Here is a 17,610-nt window from a genome sequence, read left to right as displayed (position 1 = left end):
AGTGATGTAGACGCACGCGAAAACCTTGTAAATTTCAAGTATCGGAAATGGCAGCTACGGTTGGTCATGCGGCCTCACTGACGTGACGGTGAACGAGTTCTCTCTCGATTTTAAAGCACATAAAAAAATTCCTCCGTGAAAAATAATTACACAGCTATAACAATCGGACTTTACTCTTAAATTTTTCCACATATATGTGTACCAAAAATGTAAAATGGTTAAAATTGCTGTTAAACATAACATACACTACATTGCTTAACATTTCACAGGCAGGATTTCATTTAGTACTTACAAAGTTTTCATGATTAGAATCACAACTATGAAAGGTTCAATAACTTAGGTAAAGGCTCTGATATTTATGTAGGCAGCAATTAGTTTTTATTGATTGTCAAATTCAGATGACTTAATGATGTAGACGCAGACAAAAAACATGTAAATTTCGAGTATGGGAAATGGCAGCTACGGTTGGTCATGCGGCCTTACTGACATGACAGTGAACGAGTTCTCTCTGTTTTTAAGCACATATAAAATTCTTCTGTGAAAAATAATTACACAGCTATAACAATCGGACTTTACTCTTAAATTTTTCCACATGTAATAGATGTGTAGCAAAAATGTAAAATGGTTAAATGGTTAAAACTCCTGTTAAACGTAACATACACTACATTGCTTAACACTTCACAGGCAGGCCTATGTGTATGCTGTTGACTAGTTAACGTGTTCTATTTATAGCATGCTGCACTTTGTCACTGTGCTATGAGGTAAAGGATTAAATGAAATTTAAAATACGAGAAATTTTGGTAAAGATGCATCTTATGTTGTGCACATTTGTCTTTTCGTAACTCATAATATTAAAACGCAATAATGTTCTGAATTAAATTTATGTGAAATTATCGCAGAATACCCAATTATGCAATTTTCAACCATTTTCCCGGTATCATTTTATTTGTAAATTATAACAAATACGTTCAAATACGAGATCTCTTGTAACATATGTATTTTGCTTGAGAATAAAGGTTTTGAGACCAAGTAGCAAGTGCCTAACAAAATTGACCTCCTTCCACAGGAGATGTGATGTATCTCATTATTGTCTATGTAACTCCCAAAGCATCACGTCCATCTGTACTATACTTCTTTTTATCAGATGTCCTTTCACCACAGTAATATTTGTCTTTGGGATGGTTTTCCTAAAGATATCAGAAAGCTCCTAATCATTATAACTTCGGAAAAAATTTATCTAGTTCACCAAATGTTTCAGATTTTATTCTCAATCTGTTCTATTTTACAAACTAATTAAAAGGAGAATGAATAATTATCTAATGCAAGGATTTTGAACTATACGGTAAAATCATATAAGAACTCAAAATATATGTTAAAAATAAATACTTGTTAAAACTATTGTCATTTGTACCATAAAATTGGGTCGAATTGTCTTCCGAGTTGGGCCGAATTGGGTCTTATTTTCGGTCCAAGTTGGGCCGAATTGTCAGATAGCCCATATTCCGATGTCGTTGACATCGGAATGAGTAATCCAAGTTTCAGGAACATCTCGCACATTTGACAGCCTATATCGACACTCTTCCACTAATTTATGTGTAATTAATATACTTATTGTGCTATCTTTATCCTGGCGGAATGAAAACATGATACTAGCAAATGGACGCATTTTCACGTTCCGTTGACATACATTTAAATTTGTTGCAATGCGACAGTAGTCGAGGTATGCCGAAGTAGGTACATGTTGGAGATAATTTTCTTAAATGAAACGAACCATTGCTTACGGTTCCAAAAGGCATACTATATTTTTATTAATTTTGTTAAAGAATAATATTTCAACTTGACCCGATTTCTGCATCTCTTATCACTTTCCAGCCAACTGAAATGTAGGCCAACAAAACTTGAAAGTACATCCATTTCTTTTGTTAGAATTTGAATTTATTAGAGAAAAGACTTCAAAGTAAAGTCTGACTAAAACATTATTACTTTACTTTGTTGAAAAGCGTCGTTTATTTTAGTTGTCATTTGTTTGAAATATTCCTGAAAATTTGACTTTCGTAACGATGTTAGGCGACATCAAAACACGCTACACAGTGCCGTTAGTTAGGCTGTAAGACCTTGGCGCCCACAACATGAATATCAGTATTGGGTCTTAGATGTAGGACTAATGTATAATCCTACAGTGCAAAACTTTGAGTAGTTCTACAATGTAAGACCTCGTTCTTGATATTTATGATTTGGCGTCGAGGTCTACTGCCTAAATGACTGCGCTGTCTAGTATGTTTTTATGTCTACTAACGTAACGAAAATAAATATTTCAGGAATATCTCGCACATTTGGCAGCCATTGTCTGTGCTTTTTTTACAAATTAAAGTTGTAATGTATTAGTCAGACTTGATACATATTTTTTCCTAAGAAATTCATATTCTCACACAAAGCAAATGGACCTGTTTTAAAGTTTCATTGGCCTGGAAGCAGGGAATGCTGAAATCAGGTCAGGTTGAAGTATTATTCTTTAATGAAACGAATAAAAATATATTATGCCTATTGGAACTGTAAGCAACATTTCGTTTTGTTAAAGAAACATCCGCCACATGAACATAATTCGTCATACCTCGACTACTGTCACATTTCAACTAATTCAAATGGTTGTTCACAGAACCTGAAAATGTATCCATTTGCTATCGTCATATTTTGATAACACCAGGATAAAAACGGCACTGTCACTATATTACATATCAATTGGTGGAAGTGTCGATATGGGCAGCCAAGTGCGAGATATTCCTGAAAGTTTGACTACTCCTTCTAATGTCAACAGACATTGGAACATGCTGTACAAGGCTGTTATTTGGACAGTATGACATAGCAGTAAAACACAAGCAACATGTGATGTATTTTAGATTGTAGGACTACACTTCGACTTGAAATGTATATTGTATTGGCCTAGTATTTGCACAACATACCGTGATACCATTTGTTTGTATCCCCCTACCACTATAAAAAATAAAAAAAAATATTAAAGATATTCGAAGAACTGGTGAAATTTTGGTCATTTTACTCATTGCCACAAGACCTAAAACACTGTTGACTTGTTGGCATTTCAAATTGGGAGTTTCTTCGGTTACATTTGCCATATTGGCTTGGGTGATTCTCTGTTTTCAAGCAACAGATGTGACAACATAAATATTGGGTAGATGGCATATTTTGGTGGAGTGGTTGTCCACTCAGATATTTATCTTGTTTTGGTTGACAATTTAGTGCAAAAATAAATGGCATAATATAGCATGTACCCTGGTAAACTGACAGGATCAAGTGGCAGAATTTTCAGATACATCTCTAACTTTGCTGCCTATATTGAGACTTTTCACAAAAGAAAATCTGATTTAGTAAGAAGTCTACTTTGTCTTCCTGATGAAATTAAATTTTGACACAAGCAAGTGGATATATTTTCAAGTTCCATTGACAGGGTTCCCACGCTATCGGGAAAAGTCAGGAGAAATGGTAATTTTTTTCCCGACTGTGAAAAGTCCTTGAATTTTGCAAATATTGACAAAAGTCTGGGAAAACCCCAGGAATTTTCCTCCACAACGTGATGCACAAAACAATTACATAATTGAGTTGTAACTGAATTGAGTTTAATTTGACGATTTCTAACTAGAATATTAGGAGGTTGCAGAATGGATCATTTTGGTGCTTGCCATAAATTTATTTGTTGAGACAATCCAAACGCTCAGTGGATTAGATGCATCTAGTAGACTTTGTTTCACAGACAGCTCGATATCCATATTTTTTTTTATTTAATAATGGAAGGTATGAAAAACAGTCTAGTACCACGAGCGGTCAGCATGGTGGCATTAAAGCATATCCCAGTGCTTCCCTTTGCGCACATTTGTGCGTCAGGGACGCATGCTGGAGAAAATTGATGCACACGTTTTTTTGATGCAAAAGATTTTCATAATGTGATAGGATTTATTTAATACCCAATGCATTGGATGATGGATGACATCGTATATACTTTTTCATAGGCATTGACTGCTTTCCCGCTTTGTTTGTTCCTTGCCTTGCGCTCGTATAGCAGAGTGCAACGCATGGAACATTCGATACAATGAACCAGACTAGCATAGGCAATGTTATGACCGAGTAGCTTCCCCTAATCTTGCGAGCTCCCGCACGATTTCCATCGAGCTCAGCAAGCTGTCATCTAGATGTTTAATCTCAATGCTTGTTGCACTTGAAAGTGATCTCCAGATTAAAACGCTGTGCACTAAAAATCATTAGCAAAGAAAGTGAAAGAAGCAGAACACAAGAGTGTGGATCTAACTTTAATGAAAAATGGAGAAAATAATGCCCTTGACTGGAATACGGTATTCATATATTAGGAAACCGGTGTGGCTTATGATCGCGTGATTGCGAAGACTGCAGTAGTAAATAATCCTTTCTTGACAGGGTTTTAGAATTCTTAAAAATCTGCCCTCATTCGCCACAAGATATCTGGAGAACACATTATAACCCAAGACATTCTTTCACAACAAAGAAATCGGTAAACTTGCAGAGACAGATGTATTATTTGGATTACAAAGTCGGTGGGTCACTGTAGATTTTGTTGGTTTTTAACTTTGCTGCAATAAAAGATAGATCTTAAAGTTCAAGTGTAACTTATTAGAAAGAAGATGAATCATTATCCTCCTTGATATTTGGATAAATATGTTCTAGGACGAAGTACAATGAAACCGATGATAGTACACATTTTATGAAAGGCAGTAATTTGACTGCCATTTTCTTAAAAAGATTTATTTGGCTTTTTGTATTGGCCTGTGTGTACTGTGTTGGGCTATAATATTGCTTCATATTGATTATAAGGAGACTGTTAAAAGTACGACTTTAAAAGAAATAGAACTAATAAAATTATTCTTTGAATGGACAATGCATTTGTTTGTTAATTGTGCATGTTGGCTTATTTGTATGTTTAGAGAGAGAGAATGTTGTGCAAGTTGCAATATCCCATTTCAAGCTGAAAAACTACAAGTCATATGAAAATTTGTCAGTACATTCTTTATTTGACCCCCAGTTCTGACACCAAGGGGTTTTTTTACCCTCAATTTTACACCCCTGGGGGATACACTGATATCCCCTTAGCGGATGGGCTACCAAACTTAAACGTTGTTAAATTGAGTTATACCTGCATGAAATCTATATGAAAATTATTTATTTTCTCAGAAATTGGAAGAGTATTAAAATCGTTATGTCTTTAATCTTCTGAAAGACAAAACTAATGCGTTGATGAAATTTGAGCTGGTACTAGCGATTTTGATAGCATGTCGCACGAGCACACAGAATCTCACAACTGTCATTTTGAAATATTATAGAAAAAATACTAAATGAAAGCCATATACTGCTTGTAATAAAAATACAAAAATGAAAGAGCACAAAATTCTCAATGTTTATTCCGAGACCTACTTTGGAGTTTTGTTTTATCATGTGATTACCATGTTGAATTTGCTCCCTCATGTATGGAGCATACGAAGCAGGTAACCAGACTACTCTGCTTGACAAATCAGACTGGCGCAGTTTCTTGTAGCTGGTTTTTCCAAAATGTATCAGACTTTCATTTAATATAATTGAAATTTTATACAACAACATTAAAAAGGAGTTTGTTGTTATCACATGCCTATCGGACTTCGATGTTGTTGTTTGAGATTTGTGAAGTAATGTGATTATTAACACAAATGGTGAGTACCAGGTCACATTTCATCTATGCTGAGTTTTGTCTAGTCTGTCAGCAGATTAAAGACGTTTGTAGTACTTAAAATTTATGAGAGAGAAAATAATTTTTGTATCAATTTCATGCAGGTATTAAGTCAACATAACCTAGTTAAAATTTGCTAGGCCCACTGGTAAGCTATCTTACGGTGGCGGCAGATTCCAAATTTGATATGTAATTACTCTGAACCCATCCAGGATGTCCAAATGTGAAAAATGAGGTTGGAATATTTGGCAGAAACCTGGATTAGAAAATTTTCGAATCCCTGAGCTGGACTTGGGCGCGAAACTATTACACAGTGACATGTAGCTTGAAGCACTGGATTCAGAGCTTAAATGGAATGCAGGAAAAATGGGAAGTTGTTGTCCCTCTTATTATATATTAAGAAACGATAATAGTCCATGTATCACTACAGGTTTGGGGACTGGTTTATTGAACTACAAGAAGATAAGTTGATTTTACAGAAAATTCAGTCCTTGTTTATACAACAGTATATAATCTTGAAGATCTTTTGTCAAAATTTAAATCAACCTATTTGTAAATGTCTTTAAATGATGAAATTTTTAACCAAATCGTCTTGAGAAGTTTAGGTTGGTTGAAGAATCTGGAGATTTTATTGGCACACATAATTTCAGGGTTAAACTTTTTTCGTAACAAGATAAGATTCTAAAATTTTGCATTTATTGGTTTTTTTTATACTGTGATAGGAAATGTTTTCTTTGTATAACATGCACACATATTGCTCTAGAATTCTGTGGAATTAAAGGTTTGAAAGGAAACAATGTATGCTCATTATGCTGTTTTCATGTAGCAACATAATGCAGGTCAGCAAAGTAAAGTTAGAATTTGTATTCTGTACATTGAAATGGCTTTAAATACCAATTTATGGGAATATAGTCAAATTTGTTTCGTGTGACTCATTTTGTGGTTTTGTACATGATCTTCGTTTCTGACATGCATGTTTTGGAGAGTTTTTGAAAGAGAAACATCTTCAGATTTGGAAAATGCATGTTTTGTAATCCAAAACGTTCTTTTAGTCCATTCAGTAATGGTCATATGTTAACCTTGAAAAAATTAATTTCATCCTGGAAAAGACCTGGAAATTTCAAAAAGCGTGGGAACCATGCATTGAAATAGTTTCATTTGTTTCAGATGGGGGATGTGTGTGCCGGAATCTGTTGCAATTGGAATAAACTAACCCCTCCTGTGGCTTAAAAAAAAGGTGTACTAAATTTCAGTTGCTTGAAATGACCATTCTGTTCAGCTTTTACAGGATAGTAGGTTACATTTAAAATTATTGTTTCTGATGTGTGAGTTATATTTACAGCCACCCAAGAAAAAGGGAAAGAAAAAGGTAGCCGCTGCACCCTTGGTGGCCAAGAAAGTAGTAGAACCCAAGAAGGTTGTCAACCCACTCTTTGAGAAACGACCAAGAAATTTTGGCATAGGTAAAGATCATCGTTTTTTAAATGAATGTTGAAATTTTCATTTGAATGGAAAGAAAATTTGTGGTTACTGAGGGAATGTTGGTGGAGATGGATAATAGCCACAGTTCAGGTCCAAACATTTGCAGCTCTTGGAAATGATTGTCCCTTTACCAGATGGAAGCGCCATTGAATGCCACTACCCCATTCTCATGAAATTACCTTTGGATGCCTCTGCCCGATTTGCATGGAAGCATATTTGGATGTCTGTTGTAAACATCAGCCATTTTGAGCTGGGTTTCTTCATGCCACCTTCAGAGAAATCTCCGTTAGATACTACATGGTCATTGTTTAAGCTCTGATTGTAATCTGCTATTAAAAGTAACTGGATCAGGTTTACCACATTCCAAGATGGAGGCGTGGATTTCATTCAGTACTTCCTGGAGTATGGGCAGTTGATGTAGGCAACACATAGCTTTTATTAGTTTATCAAATTCAGGTGATTTATCGATACAGATATAGACATAGAACTGGTAAATCTCGAGTACAAGAAATGGCAGCTATGTCATGGCTTCACTGGCTTGATTGTGAATGAGTTGTCTCAAGATTTTAAAACACGTAAAAATTCTTCTGTGATAATTAATTATGCAACTGTAATGATCAGATTTTACTTTTCAATCTTTCTGTATTTTAATATATGTCTACAAAAATGTGTACAATGGTTAAAATTGATGTTAAACATTACACATACTACTCTGCTGTAACAGTTAACACATTAACCCCTAGCGACGACTTTACGGGACAGGAGGTAGTAGCCTACTGCCGAGCTCTGTAGCGTCATGGTCAGGCATGATACACTAAAGTGGGTGGTATTATAGAAAGGTAGACAGATGTAGCTCTACAATGATACCAAATAATCTGGAATATCTAGTTGCACTACAAAATACAGATAGAAAAAGCTCATTTTTTTAACCCGACCTTTTTTATGCAAAATTCGCCTGTGGTCGGAATCCCATTTTGGGTCCTGATTTTAGACTTTTTGGTCTCAGATCTAAGGCAAACTGGTATGAACGGCAGAGAGACAGATGAGCCTTTGCAAAAAGCAGGATAAGATGGGCATTTGGAATAAAGAGTGGTCTCCATACAAAAATAATGGCTCTGTTTAGCAAAAAAAAAAACAAATCAAGTCCAGCTTTTACCCTTCTGCTCATGCACGAGTCCAATAGCCAACGAAAAACGATGTTTCTAACACAACTAGGCAGTATGTTATTGAAAGATGACCATGGATTTGGTGTTTTCGAGGCTATTCAGAAATGGCTTTCAAAATGTGTTTCCTACTCGATTTTCAGGCAAAAATGGCAAAAACCTCCAAGGGTTAATGTGTTAACAGGCAGGCCTTTGTGTGTGAAGCTCAATAGGTAACCGGTGTTCTGTTATTAGTGCACTGCACTGTTTGACTTTGGTACATGTATATCAACTGTCTACAAAACCATACACTGCTTGAGATGAAGGATTACTTGCGAGTCAGAAAGTCTGCTACTGACTTCTACTGTCCCATTCTAAAGATCTTGCTTCTATTTTGACTTGTTGTTCTGTGGGTACATCTCACTTAACCATTCATTTGGTTTTGGATAATGCATTACACAAAATGTAGTATTCTGTGGCATTACTGCCCCCTTACATGTGTTAAGACTGAGAGATTCAATGACTGTTGGCAAATAATTGATACCTTGGTAAGGTGAGCCTGTATTGCACCTTCATGGTCTGAAAAATATGGTGGTCTGAGGTGGGGAACCAAATGCTTTTTGGTATGGACCAGTCATATGTAAGCAGCACTAGCCTGATGGACCTTTATTATTTATTGCTAATAATTAATTTAAGAAAATCTGCTTCCTAATCCTTAAGAAACTAAAAAAAAAATCATAAAGTACACTGATGGAAGCAAAAGTTGAGCGAGCGACAGACTGGTGGTATAAAATTTGACAAGGAACCTTAACATCTAGTATGCAATATGCTGATCACTAGTCTAAACTTGATCTTGGCCAATCACACATTTGTCCTCAGCCATAGCTAAAACTAAGCATCACTAGTCTTGGATTACCATATATTCTAGATGGGTTTGTTTGAATATAGCAGAACACGAGAATCAACCAAAAGAAATTTGTCTGCTACAAGAAGAGTTGCTCCACAAGACTTCATATGTCCCAGTTCCAAAAGGGACAGATATTGCAATAAAAATAAACCTATTCAGACTTTACAGGATGATGGGGGAAAGGCTATGGGTTGAGTGTGATGATAGTAGCTTGTTTTATGTTTTGTTCAGCATGCATTGCATACACAGTCAACCAATCATTCAATTAACTTTTTTCACTGTGACATCCAATTTTATAACTGATCCATTGATATTATGTGAAACAAGCAAAGTACATATTACTTAAACCAGAAAGGTTATTGATTGTAAATAAGCATGCCATTCTTGGTCATCAAGACCCTGTTTCCTTGTGCCTTTAAAAATCTTTGCGCACAGGTTATTCGCCTGTCAGTGACAAGACCTAGCTCGTTTCTGTCCTGATAAGACCATTACCCACTAACTGCTTCTGAGGAAACGAAGCATTTGACATGAACACTCTGAGTGCCAAAGCAAAGTTGATCTGAGGTTGACCAGTCTGTCGAGCAATTTTCAGACATCTTGCACTGCATTTTAGATAATTTGATGAAGATAAAGTTAATATCTAAGATGAAGTGGGGAAAAGTCAGAGGATGCTTGGAATCTGTTAAGTGAATTGTTACCTTTTGGGCTACAGAATGCATATAGATCGACTTTATGAGTGTTTTCCCATTTATATCACTGAACATGCTTTGAATGTCAAATGTATTGTTTTATTGGGGCGTTTGGCATCTTTTATTTTGAGAACATTTACACTTGAAGTTTTATTTAACTATAGCACTGAGGTTCAAAGAGGAGCCACCAGTAGAAGGTATAGACACATAATTTTAAAACGTTTAGTCAAATATTTCTATGATTTAATAAGTAGTTAATTTTGAGTTTATATTAAATTTGCTATTTTTCTTGTTTGTCGCATATGGTAATGCACTGTAGTAAATAGTTGCACGGCAGACTTTGGACTGGTCCGTTGCAGATGTGTACCTGGGCAATTTAGGGTCCTACTGGGCCTGGACCAGCGATTCCAAAGCAAAATTTTCAAGCCCTGACCTTAGTTTAAATGGACTTGGGTAAACATTTTTAATGAGCTTTTGGGTAGTGTTCAATATACAGACATCTGAATGTTGAAATAAAGGGCATTTCTAAATGAATGAATACCTTTGTTAAACCTCTGCTAATTCTTGATTGACCAGCTGCTTTTATCTTAATAATTAACTAACTTATGGCATGCCAGAGTTCTATCCTTTAGTTAGGCATCTTAATTTCCATTGCAGATACGCATTAGAATGCACATGCTGCATTTAAATTGGACATTGCTCTGCTTAAGAGCCTTTTATTTTTCAGTTTTGCAAGTTTGATATTAACATGTAAAGCAATGGAAATTATGATTACTCTTACTTACAGATGGTATGGTCTTCATAGAGACAAAGATGTGCATGAAGAATTGACATCTTGAATCAGCGAATTTGCCCGTGTTGTACCATTATTAAAGTGGAACATTGTCATGGGGGCTTGCTCAAAATTCAACATTAATGTATGCTAACTACATTTTGGCATAGGAAGTGGTGGTGGTGGCGAGGGGTGCTGCTGTTGACATGACACAAGACATTTGTGTCAGATTCTTCAGATTAAATTGCAGAGTATATTCTTATAAAAGTGAGTGAACTGTTGTAGAAAGAGTGGGTAGTAGATGAAGGCAATGATGTAAAGAATATTTGCTATCTGATAGCAGTATGAATTTTAAAAAATCTACCACTTAGATCTCTGAGTCTTGTCTGTACCTATTAAACCACTGTATTTGTGCTGTTTATTTTCTTCGTATTGTAGAAATGGTTGTTTAATTAACTTGAACTCTGCAATTAAAAATGAAGTAAAAAAGAAAGTTTCAACTGGAAGAGATTGTTGGGTGGACCATTACGGTGACCTATATGGTTACAGCATCCATCTTGGATGTGGGAGGTGGTAGGTTCGAACCCTGGCTGAGTGCAGATATGATTTTTCTCTTGTTTTAAAGCAGATTTCTGCTTTTCTTTGACTTGAATCAAATTTTTCTTGATAAAGTCTGTTTTTTATTTCCAGTGTTTTTCCATACATTGGTTAGCACAAGAGTCTCGTAAAGACTATACTGATTGGTCAAAAGTTTAAATTCATCCAGTGAATCTTCTTTAATGGAAACTGATGGCAATGGAAAGAAGAAGCATGCTTGCAAAACATGGTGTCCCGAGTTGTTGAGAGGGCCATGACACGAAAAATTTAGATAAAGGTTTAAAAAATGTATGGGAATGACTGGAGCAAAAAGTTGATTGCAGTTTTCTTGGTCAATTTATAAGAAAACTGAATGCTCGAGAACTGGCATTTTGTGACCTCTGCAAGAAAGATGATCGCTGTTGGAAGAGTTTGGAACAGTACCAACAAAAGAAGCTGCATATGGAAAAGTTGAAGGTCAGAAGGCATCTGGAAAATGCAGTTAATTACTATTAGAAGAAAGATTTCTTGCGCGAGAGAACAGATGTAGCCCTCTGTTATAATATGCGACTGCATTTCGTCAGTACAAACAATCACCAGCTTGAAAGGAAAAATGGGAGGCTCAAGTCCAGTGAAGAGAAAGACAAGTGAATGTTTGGGATTATTTGTATATAGTTGATGTGTTTGGGTGTTTATTTTACAGATTTGTATTGAAAAGAGACAAGTACAGTAGTCTCCCACTTGAATGGCTCCCCTGACCAGCGGCCACCTGCTCCTTACAGCCAGAATCTGTTGGCACCGACGAGTTTGTATTCAAAATTACCCCTCATGAAAGGCCACCCAGCTAATGCAACCAGCGGCCAGCATATTGGTGCAGTTATATAAAATTTACCCTTCACAGGCGGCCACATTTCATTTTAATATGTATCCAGAACCCGTATTTTATTTATAACGTGTGTTAAGTAAGCCGATTTCTGTTTCCCGACGTCAGGTTTTCGTTACTGAAAGAAGTGTTGACTAAAGCACATGTACCACTAAGGTTAATATTATATCATTTATGCCTCACGAGAAGCCACATTTATTCCATAAAGCCGAGAAAGACTCAAATTTTAATCCATACAAGAGGGTAAGTACATGTAATCCAATTAGCCTTACTGTGGTGTTGTCATAAGACGTCAGGTTTAGTTACTGTGATAATTATTAAGATTACAATTATTGAACAGTAGTAACAGCTGAGAAGTGGCAGCATTGATGTGCAGTACACAAGTTAGCAGGAAAATGGTTTGATAGCCTTTATGGCTCCCCTTAGTAAGATGTTGAGCTTGTTCACTTTGATAATTAGTGGTTATTACTACTGACAATAATTGTCAAAATTACAAATCCTAACAGCTGTGAGGTCAAATCTGCATGTTGATTATACATTTCTAAGCCGTTTTGGATTCTCTCACTTAGTGTAAAGAAATGTATAAAAACTGTAGATTCAGACTGCGACTAACGAATCACGTGACAAGATCACTTCCTTTAAAAACACGGCAATTTGTTTAGATGCATAAAAAATTATTTTATCAGTATTGTAGTTCGCAACATAACTAACTGCAATAAGATCAGCATGTCATCGAGGAAATAAAATATTCTCAGTTTAGAAGAGAAAGTGAAAGTAATTCAACTGACCGACAGGGGGTTCGAGGATCCTTGCAGAAAACTAATGTCGGAGAGACTCGCTCGGATAACCAGTATCGTGAAAGATAAGGAAACAATTCTACACAAGTGGAAGGTGTAATGAGCCAAGAGATGTTTGTATCCTGATTTGAATGACAAGAAAAAGCAACAATTTTGTTAGTTGAATTGGCATATGATGACTTTACCAGAAGTAACGGATGGTTGCACAGATTTCAAGTGTGACAAAATATTAAGTGTTCTGTCCTTAGTGGAGAATCAGTTAATAATGAAGATGTCGAAGATTGGAACAAAAGACTAAACAATATATGCAGGGGATATGACAGTAAGGATATTATTAATTGTGACGAACTGGTTTGTTTTTTAGATTGTTACCAACAAAGTGACTATGATGTGATCTGTAACATAATTATAAAGACAGTTTTAAAACTATATCAATGATTATTCATAACATTCTTTTGAAAATTATGAAACCGTTTCTTTTACATTTATTTCACAACATGCATGTAATTTTTTAATGAAAATATTAAATGTTTTAGAATTAAATATACTTGTGACTTTCTTCATATGTATTTACTATTCACATTTGTCATCCCCCTCCAGAAAGGCCACCCTAATTATAAGGCTACTTCCCTGCTGTAATAGGGGTGGCCTTAGAAGAGTGGGATTACTGTTTGTTTTCTGCAAAAATTTACAAATTATCGTGATTTAATTACGACGTAAACAGTGACATGCACATAAAATAACTTAAGCATCAGTAGTATTGGAGAGCGAATTTATGTGAAATTATTCAAGACAAGTTTAACATTTTTGGTAAGTTGCCTTCCATTATCAAAGTTTCTTGTCACAGCACCTCCTGAACTATTTGGAGATTTAGATCAAACTTGACATGCACGTACAATTTATCCCGTGGTCTGGCTAGTTGGAAATGAAAATGTTGATGCTCTGATATAGAAATGTTTGTCTTGTGAAGTTGATCTGAAATAAATTAGTGAATCTCAGACATGCAATAGTGGCCATCTTGAAAGTCTTGTCGTTACTTGTTGACTGGCCGTTTCAACATCGTGCTTTAACTAGATTAGTTCTTATGATGTCTAATTGTTGGTTTACAGGCAGACGTGATACAAATCATGGAGATGTTGAATATTGATCAAGACCCGTACATATTGACTTGGTAACGTGAGTCAACCAGATAGGTAGTCCCTGGGAGCATACTTGTAGTGGGATCACCTAGCGCAGTGATAGCTATCATGATCTTTATCGCTGAGATTACTAGGCTATCAGATTTTTTTATTGAGGGGATACTTGAAAAAATTAATGCTTTGCTTTGCTTTGTATTCTTTTGAGTGTGCTGAAATTTACATCATAATTTAAAGTACCATGTAGAAATAAAGATAAATGGTCACTGTCAGACCTTTTTTCCTTGCCATCTATAGTTACCAGATTTTGTGGATGGCTTACATTCAAGCAGTACAGAATCTGAAAGATTCTGGGTTATAAATGTTGCAAGTGTAGAAAAAATATTGGGTTCATTTTAAGTTTTGCCCTTATATTAGTGACCCTTATTTTGATCTGCAATACCTGAAATTATTGATCTTCAATCCTTTTGATTTGGCTATAAGTCATCCAGAAAAGAGCCTTAAAATGCAGATTTGTGCAGCGTGGTTCTGGGTTTCATATTAAAATCAACAAATGATCAGGGAACCAGATTTACTTAACAGCAGTTGTCTGATGCTTTAAACTGTTCATCTTTTTTTCATGCAGACTGCTTGCTCATTTTGCTCAAGTGTACATCTGAGGAAAATTCATAGTATACCTTAATTTAACTTTCTCAGAAAACATTATTGCTTGTTTTTAGGAATATCTTGTTTAATAATCCAAAAAGATGAGAGGAAACACTTGGGGAAATCAATTATTTAGACCATGAATGGAGTTTTACAATTTGTATTTATGATCACTTTTCAGTATTGATACTGATTTGTATTTATTTGTAGGGCAGTGCATCCAGCCTAAGAGAGATCTAAGTCGATTTGTTAAATGGCCAAAATACATTCGTCTTCAACGACAGAAGGCCGTGTTGCTGCAGAGGTTGAAGGTGCCTCCCCCAATTAACCAGTTTACACAGGCTCTGGACAGGCAAACAGGTATTAACTATTGTCCCTTGGAACCCAATGCGGGTCTTGGTGTTTGCAGTGATTAATTTAGGAGTTCATAGGAGTAAAAGAAAATACTATGGGTATAAATTCCAAAATATCACAAAACAATGTTTTCAAGCAATTTGCCCAGATGCATTTATTCAAGATTTCCCCTTCCTGGATTTGGGTCCATGCTCCATTCCCTGTCCTGTTAAAAGTAAATTCAGGTGTTACCTTGTTGATCTTTATAAGAAATTTAAAATAGAAAAAATTTAACAGTAATGTCAAGCAGAAGTGGTGCTATGGGTACAAGGAAAAATTTTGGTCCTTGGTATTTCTGAATATGCCATGATGCATACCAGATTATACCACAAGTATAATTGGGACAACAATTTGAAGTTGAGTGGCAGAGACACTTTCAGTAACAAAAAAAGTGTCAGTAGCTGGACAAAATATCCTGCTCAGATTTAAAGCAGCATAACACCATATTATAATCATTACATTGTTTGGAGAAAAAATGTGAGCTGAAAGAAGCTATAAAGTATACTGTTTTCAAAGAAAATCATTAAATGTTTCTTTTTACAGCAGATAAATTTGCCAATATATGTTAATTGTTGTGAAGATTATGATCTAAAACTAACTAATGGTGGGATGGGTAACCTTACACTAAAGCCAATACACGATGAAAGACATTGTGCTGACATTAGAGAGTTTGTTGCTAAAAATAGAGTTGACATTGAAGCCTACAATATGCCCACTATACTATTGATATAATGGGCAGGGAAACTTTGCAATGGGATGCTAGCACCTAGGCATGATATTTATTAGAGGCTTAAGAACTTCCTGAACTAATGAGAAAATATTTCCTGAACTTGAGAAATTGCTTGAAATTCAAACAGAAAACAACTGTTCTTCAGAAAATTCAGTTTAAGTAAGGAATAAATGTTCTTAACACATTCACATGCACTACTGAATAACTTGAATCATCTAAACGTTTTCCTAAAGGTGGATTTGGCCTGAATGTGTTTAATAATATCCATTTTGGCCACTGCATCGGCATGCAATGCAATCATAATTAAAGGATCATACATATATTTATATTTTTTAATATTCAAAATTGGTTTGTGACAAAAAACCTTTGTAATATGGAAACAAAAAACTTCTTAAAATTATTTTGTCATGAAAAATCTTTTTTTAATATCCATAAATTTCTTACTGGTAGAAACATTTGAAGTACCAGTATGGTGAAATGGTACATACAACCCATAAAATACCAAGGTAACCAGTATACTGGTAATGATCGCACACCTCAAATGAACAGCTTCAAAATTAAGAACTGATAGGTGTTCCACATTTAGTAGGTAGAGATCTAGGGGCCACTGTTGGTTGCACATCATATTTTATGGTGCTATTTTGCCTTTAAAAAAATATCCTTTTTTCAGTCTGAAGATGCGAGATACATTTTTCAGTGCCTGGAAATGAAAACTCAGATCGCTGTAAACACTTTACGTTTACATTACTTAACCAAATGTGCCATTGCTATCTTTGTATCAGGTCCAAAAACAAAAGATGAGTGATACGAACATTAATAGGTAATGTAGCAAGCGTGTGTTTCTCGCTTGTACCTTTTCAATACACATGTGAATTTACACAAGCTTATGTGTTAAAGGGGTGAATGATCAGTCCACTTGGGCCTCTTGTTTGATCTTGAATTGTAATTTAGTCCTGAAATGAATGAAATTTGTAACGTGTTCAAATGGTGTAAACACTTTCCTCGTGTATGAATACTAACATCATACTGTGCTACTGCAAGTGCAATTGTCTGTTCATTGCAGTGACATGAAAAGTCACTGCCGAAAATGTTATGCAGTACTCAATGTTATCACCTAGATCTACTCTGAGGCATTGCCTTTATTCCCTCCAGATTTGAGTATGCTTATGATGTAGCTAGTGCTAATAAAAATCATGGCTAATGTGATCACCAGCAAAGCCATTGTGAAAATAGTTTTTACTCGACTTGCATGAATGGTAACACTGACAAAGGGCTTCATTAAGACACTTCTGCAGTATTTAAGCTGTTCTGAGAGTGTCCACTAGCATATTCACACTTTTGTGAGTTTTGAATATCCAATATGACCTTGGAGTCCAGTCAAGTGTCTCTGCTATCATTTTTATACTTAGGTTTATGAACATAGTGTTGCACATATACAAGTGACTTTTGATTAGTTTGTATTTAGTTGCATTCATATAATGAACTTGATAACCATTCAGATTTTGATTTAAAGGACTAGTTTTGATGCGAGTTTTTAGCTGCATTGGTTTGAAACTAAGATAAACAAATATGAATTGATTTTAATAATTTAACCCAGCTTGTTGATGTAATTAAAGAATGCTTTGAATGCTGCAACTTATTTCCATGCTACCAAACAGCCAAACTTTAGCATGTGGTTATATTTTGTCCAAGATGTGTGCATTGATCCATAGTAT

At 35.4% G+C, this 17,610-nt stretch overlaps 1 protein-coding gene and 1 non-coding gene across 2 annotated transcripts in view; both read left to right on the top strand.

Moving 5' to 3' along the window:
- The window catches only part of LOC149771551 (large ribosomal subunit protein eL8-like), a 38,696-nt gene that overhangs the window by 1,894 nt on the left and 19,192 nt on the right, over positions 1-17,610 (top strand). Inside the window, exons 2-3 of the mRNA XM_089948354.1 lie at positions 7,086-7,206; positions 14,983-15,132. Of these exons, the coding sequence (XP_089804480.1) occupies positions 7,086-7,206; positions 14,983-15,132 (271 nt within the window). The remainder of the gene's footprint in view (positions 1-7,085; positions 7,207-14,982; positions 15,133-17,610) is intronic.
- Positions 11,041-11,118, top strand: LOC149771555 (small nucleolar RNA SNORD24). The gene has a single exon (XR_016418245.1). It is a non-coding gene; the product is annotated as a small nucleolar RNA SNORD24 (small nucleolar RNA).

The sequence above is a fragment of the Sinohyriopsis cumingii genome, unplaced genomic scaffold, assembly GCF_028554795.1.
Source record: "Sinohyriopsis cumingii isolate HCF-2022 unplaced genomic scaffold, ASM2855479v2 utg001779l, whole genome shotgun sequence".
NCBI lineage: Eukaryota > Metazoa > Mollusca > Bivalvia > Unionida > Unionidae > Sinohyriopsis > Sinohyriopsis cumingii.
Note: the sequence above shows the minus strand (reverse complement) of the source record. Positions and strands in the feature narration are given on the sequence as shown.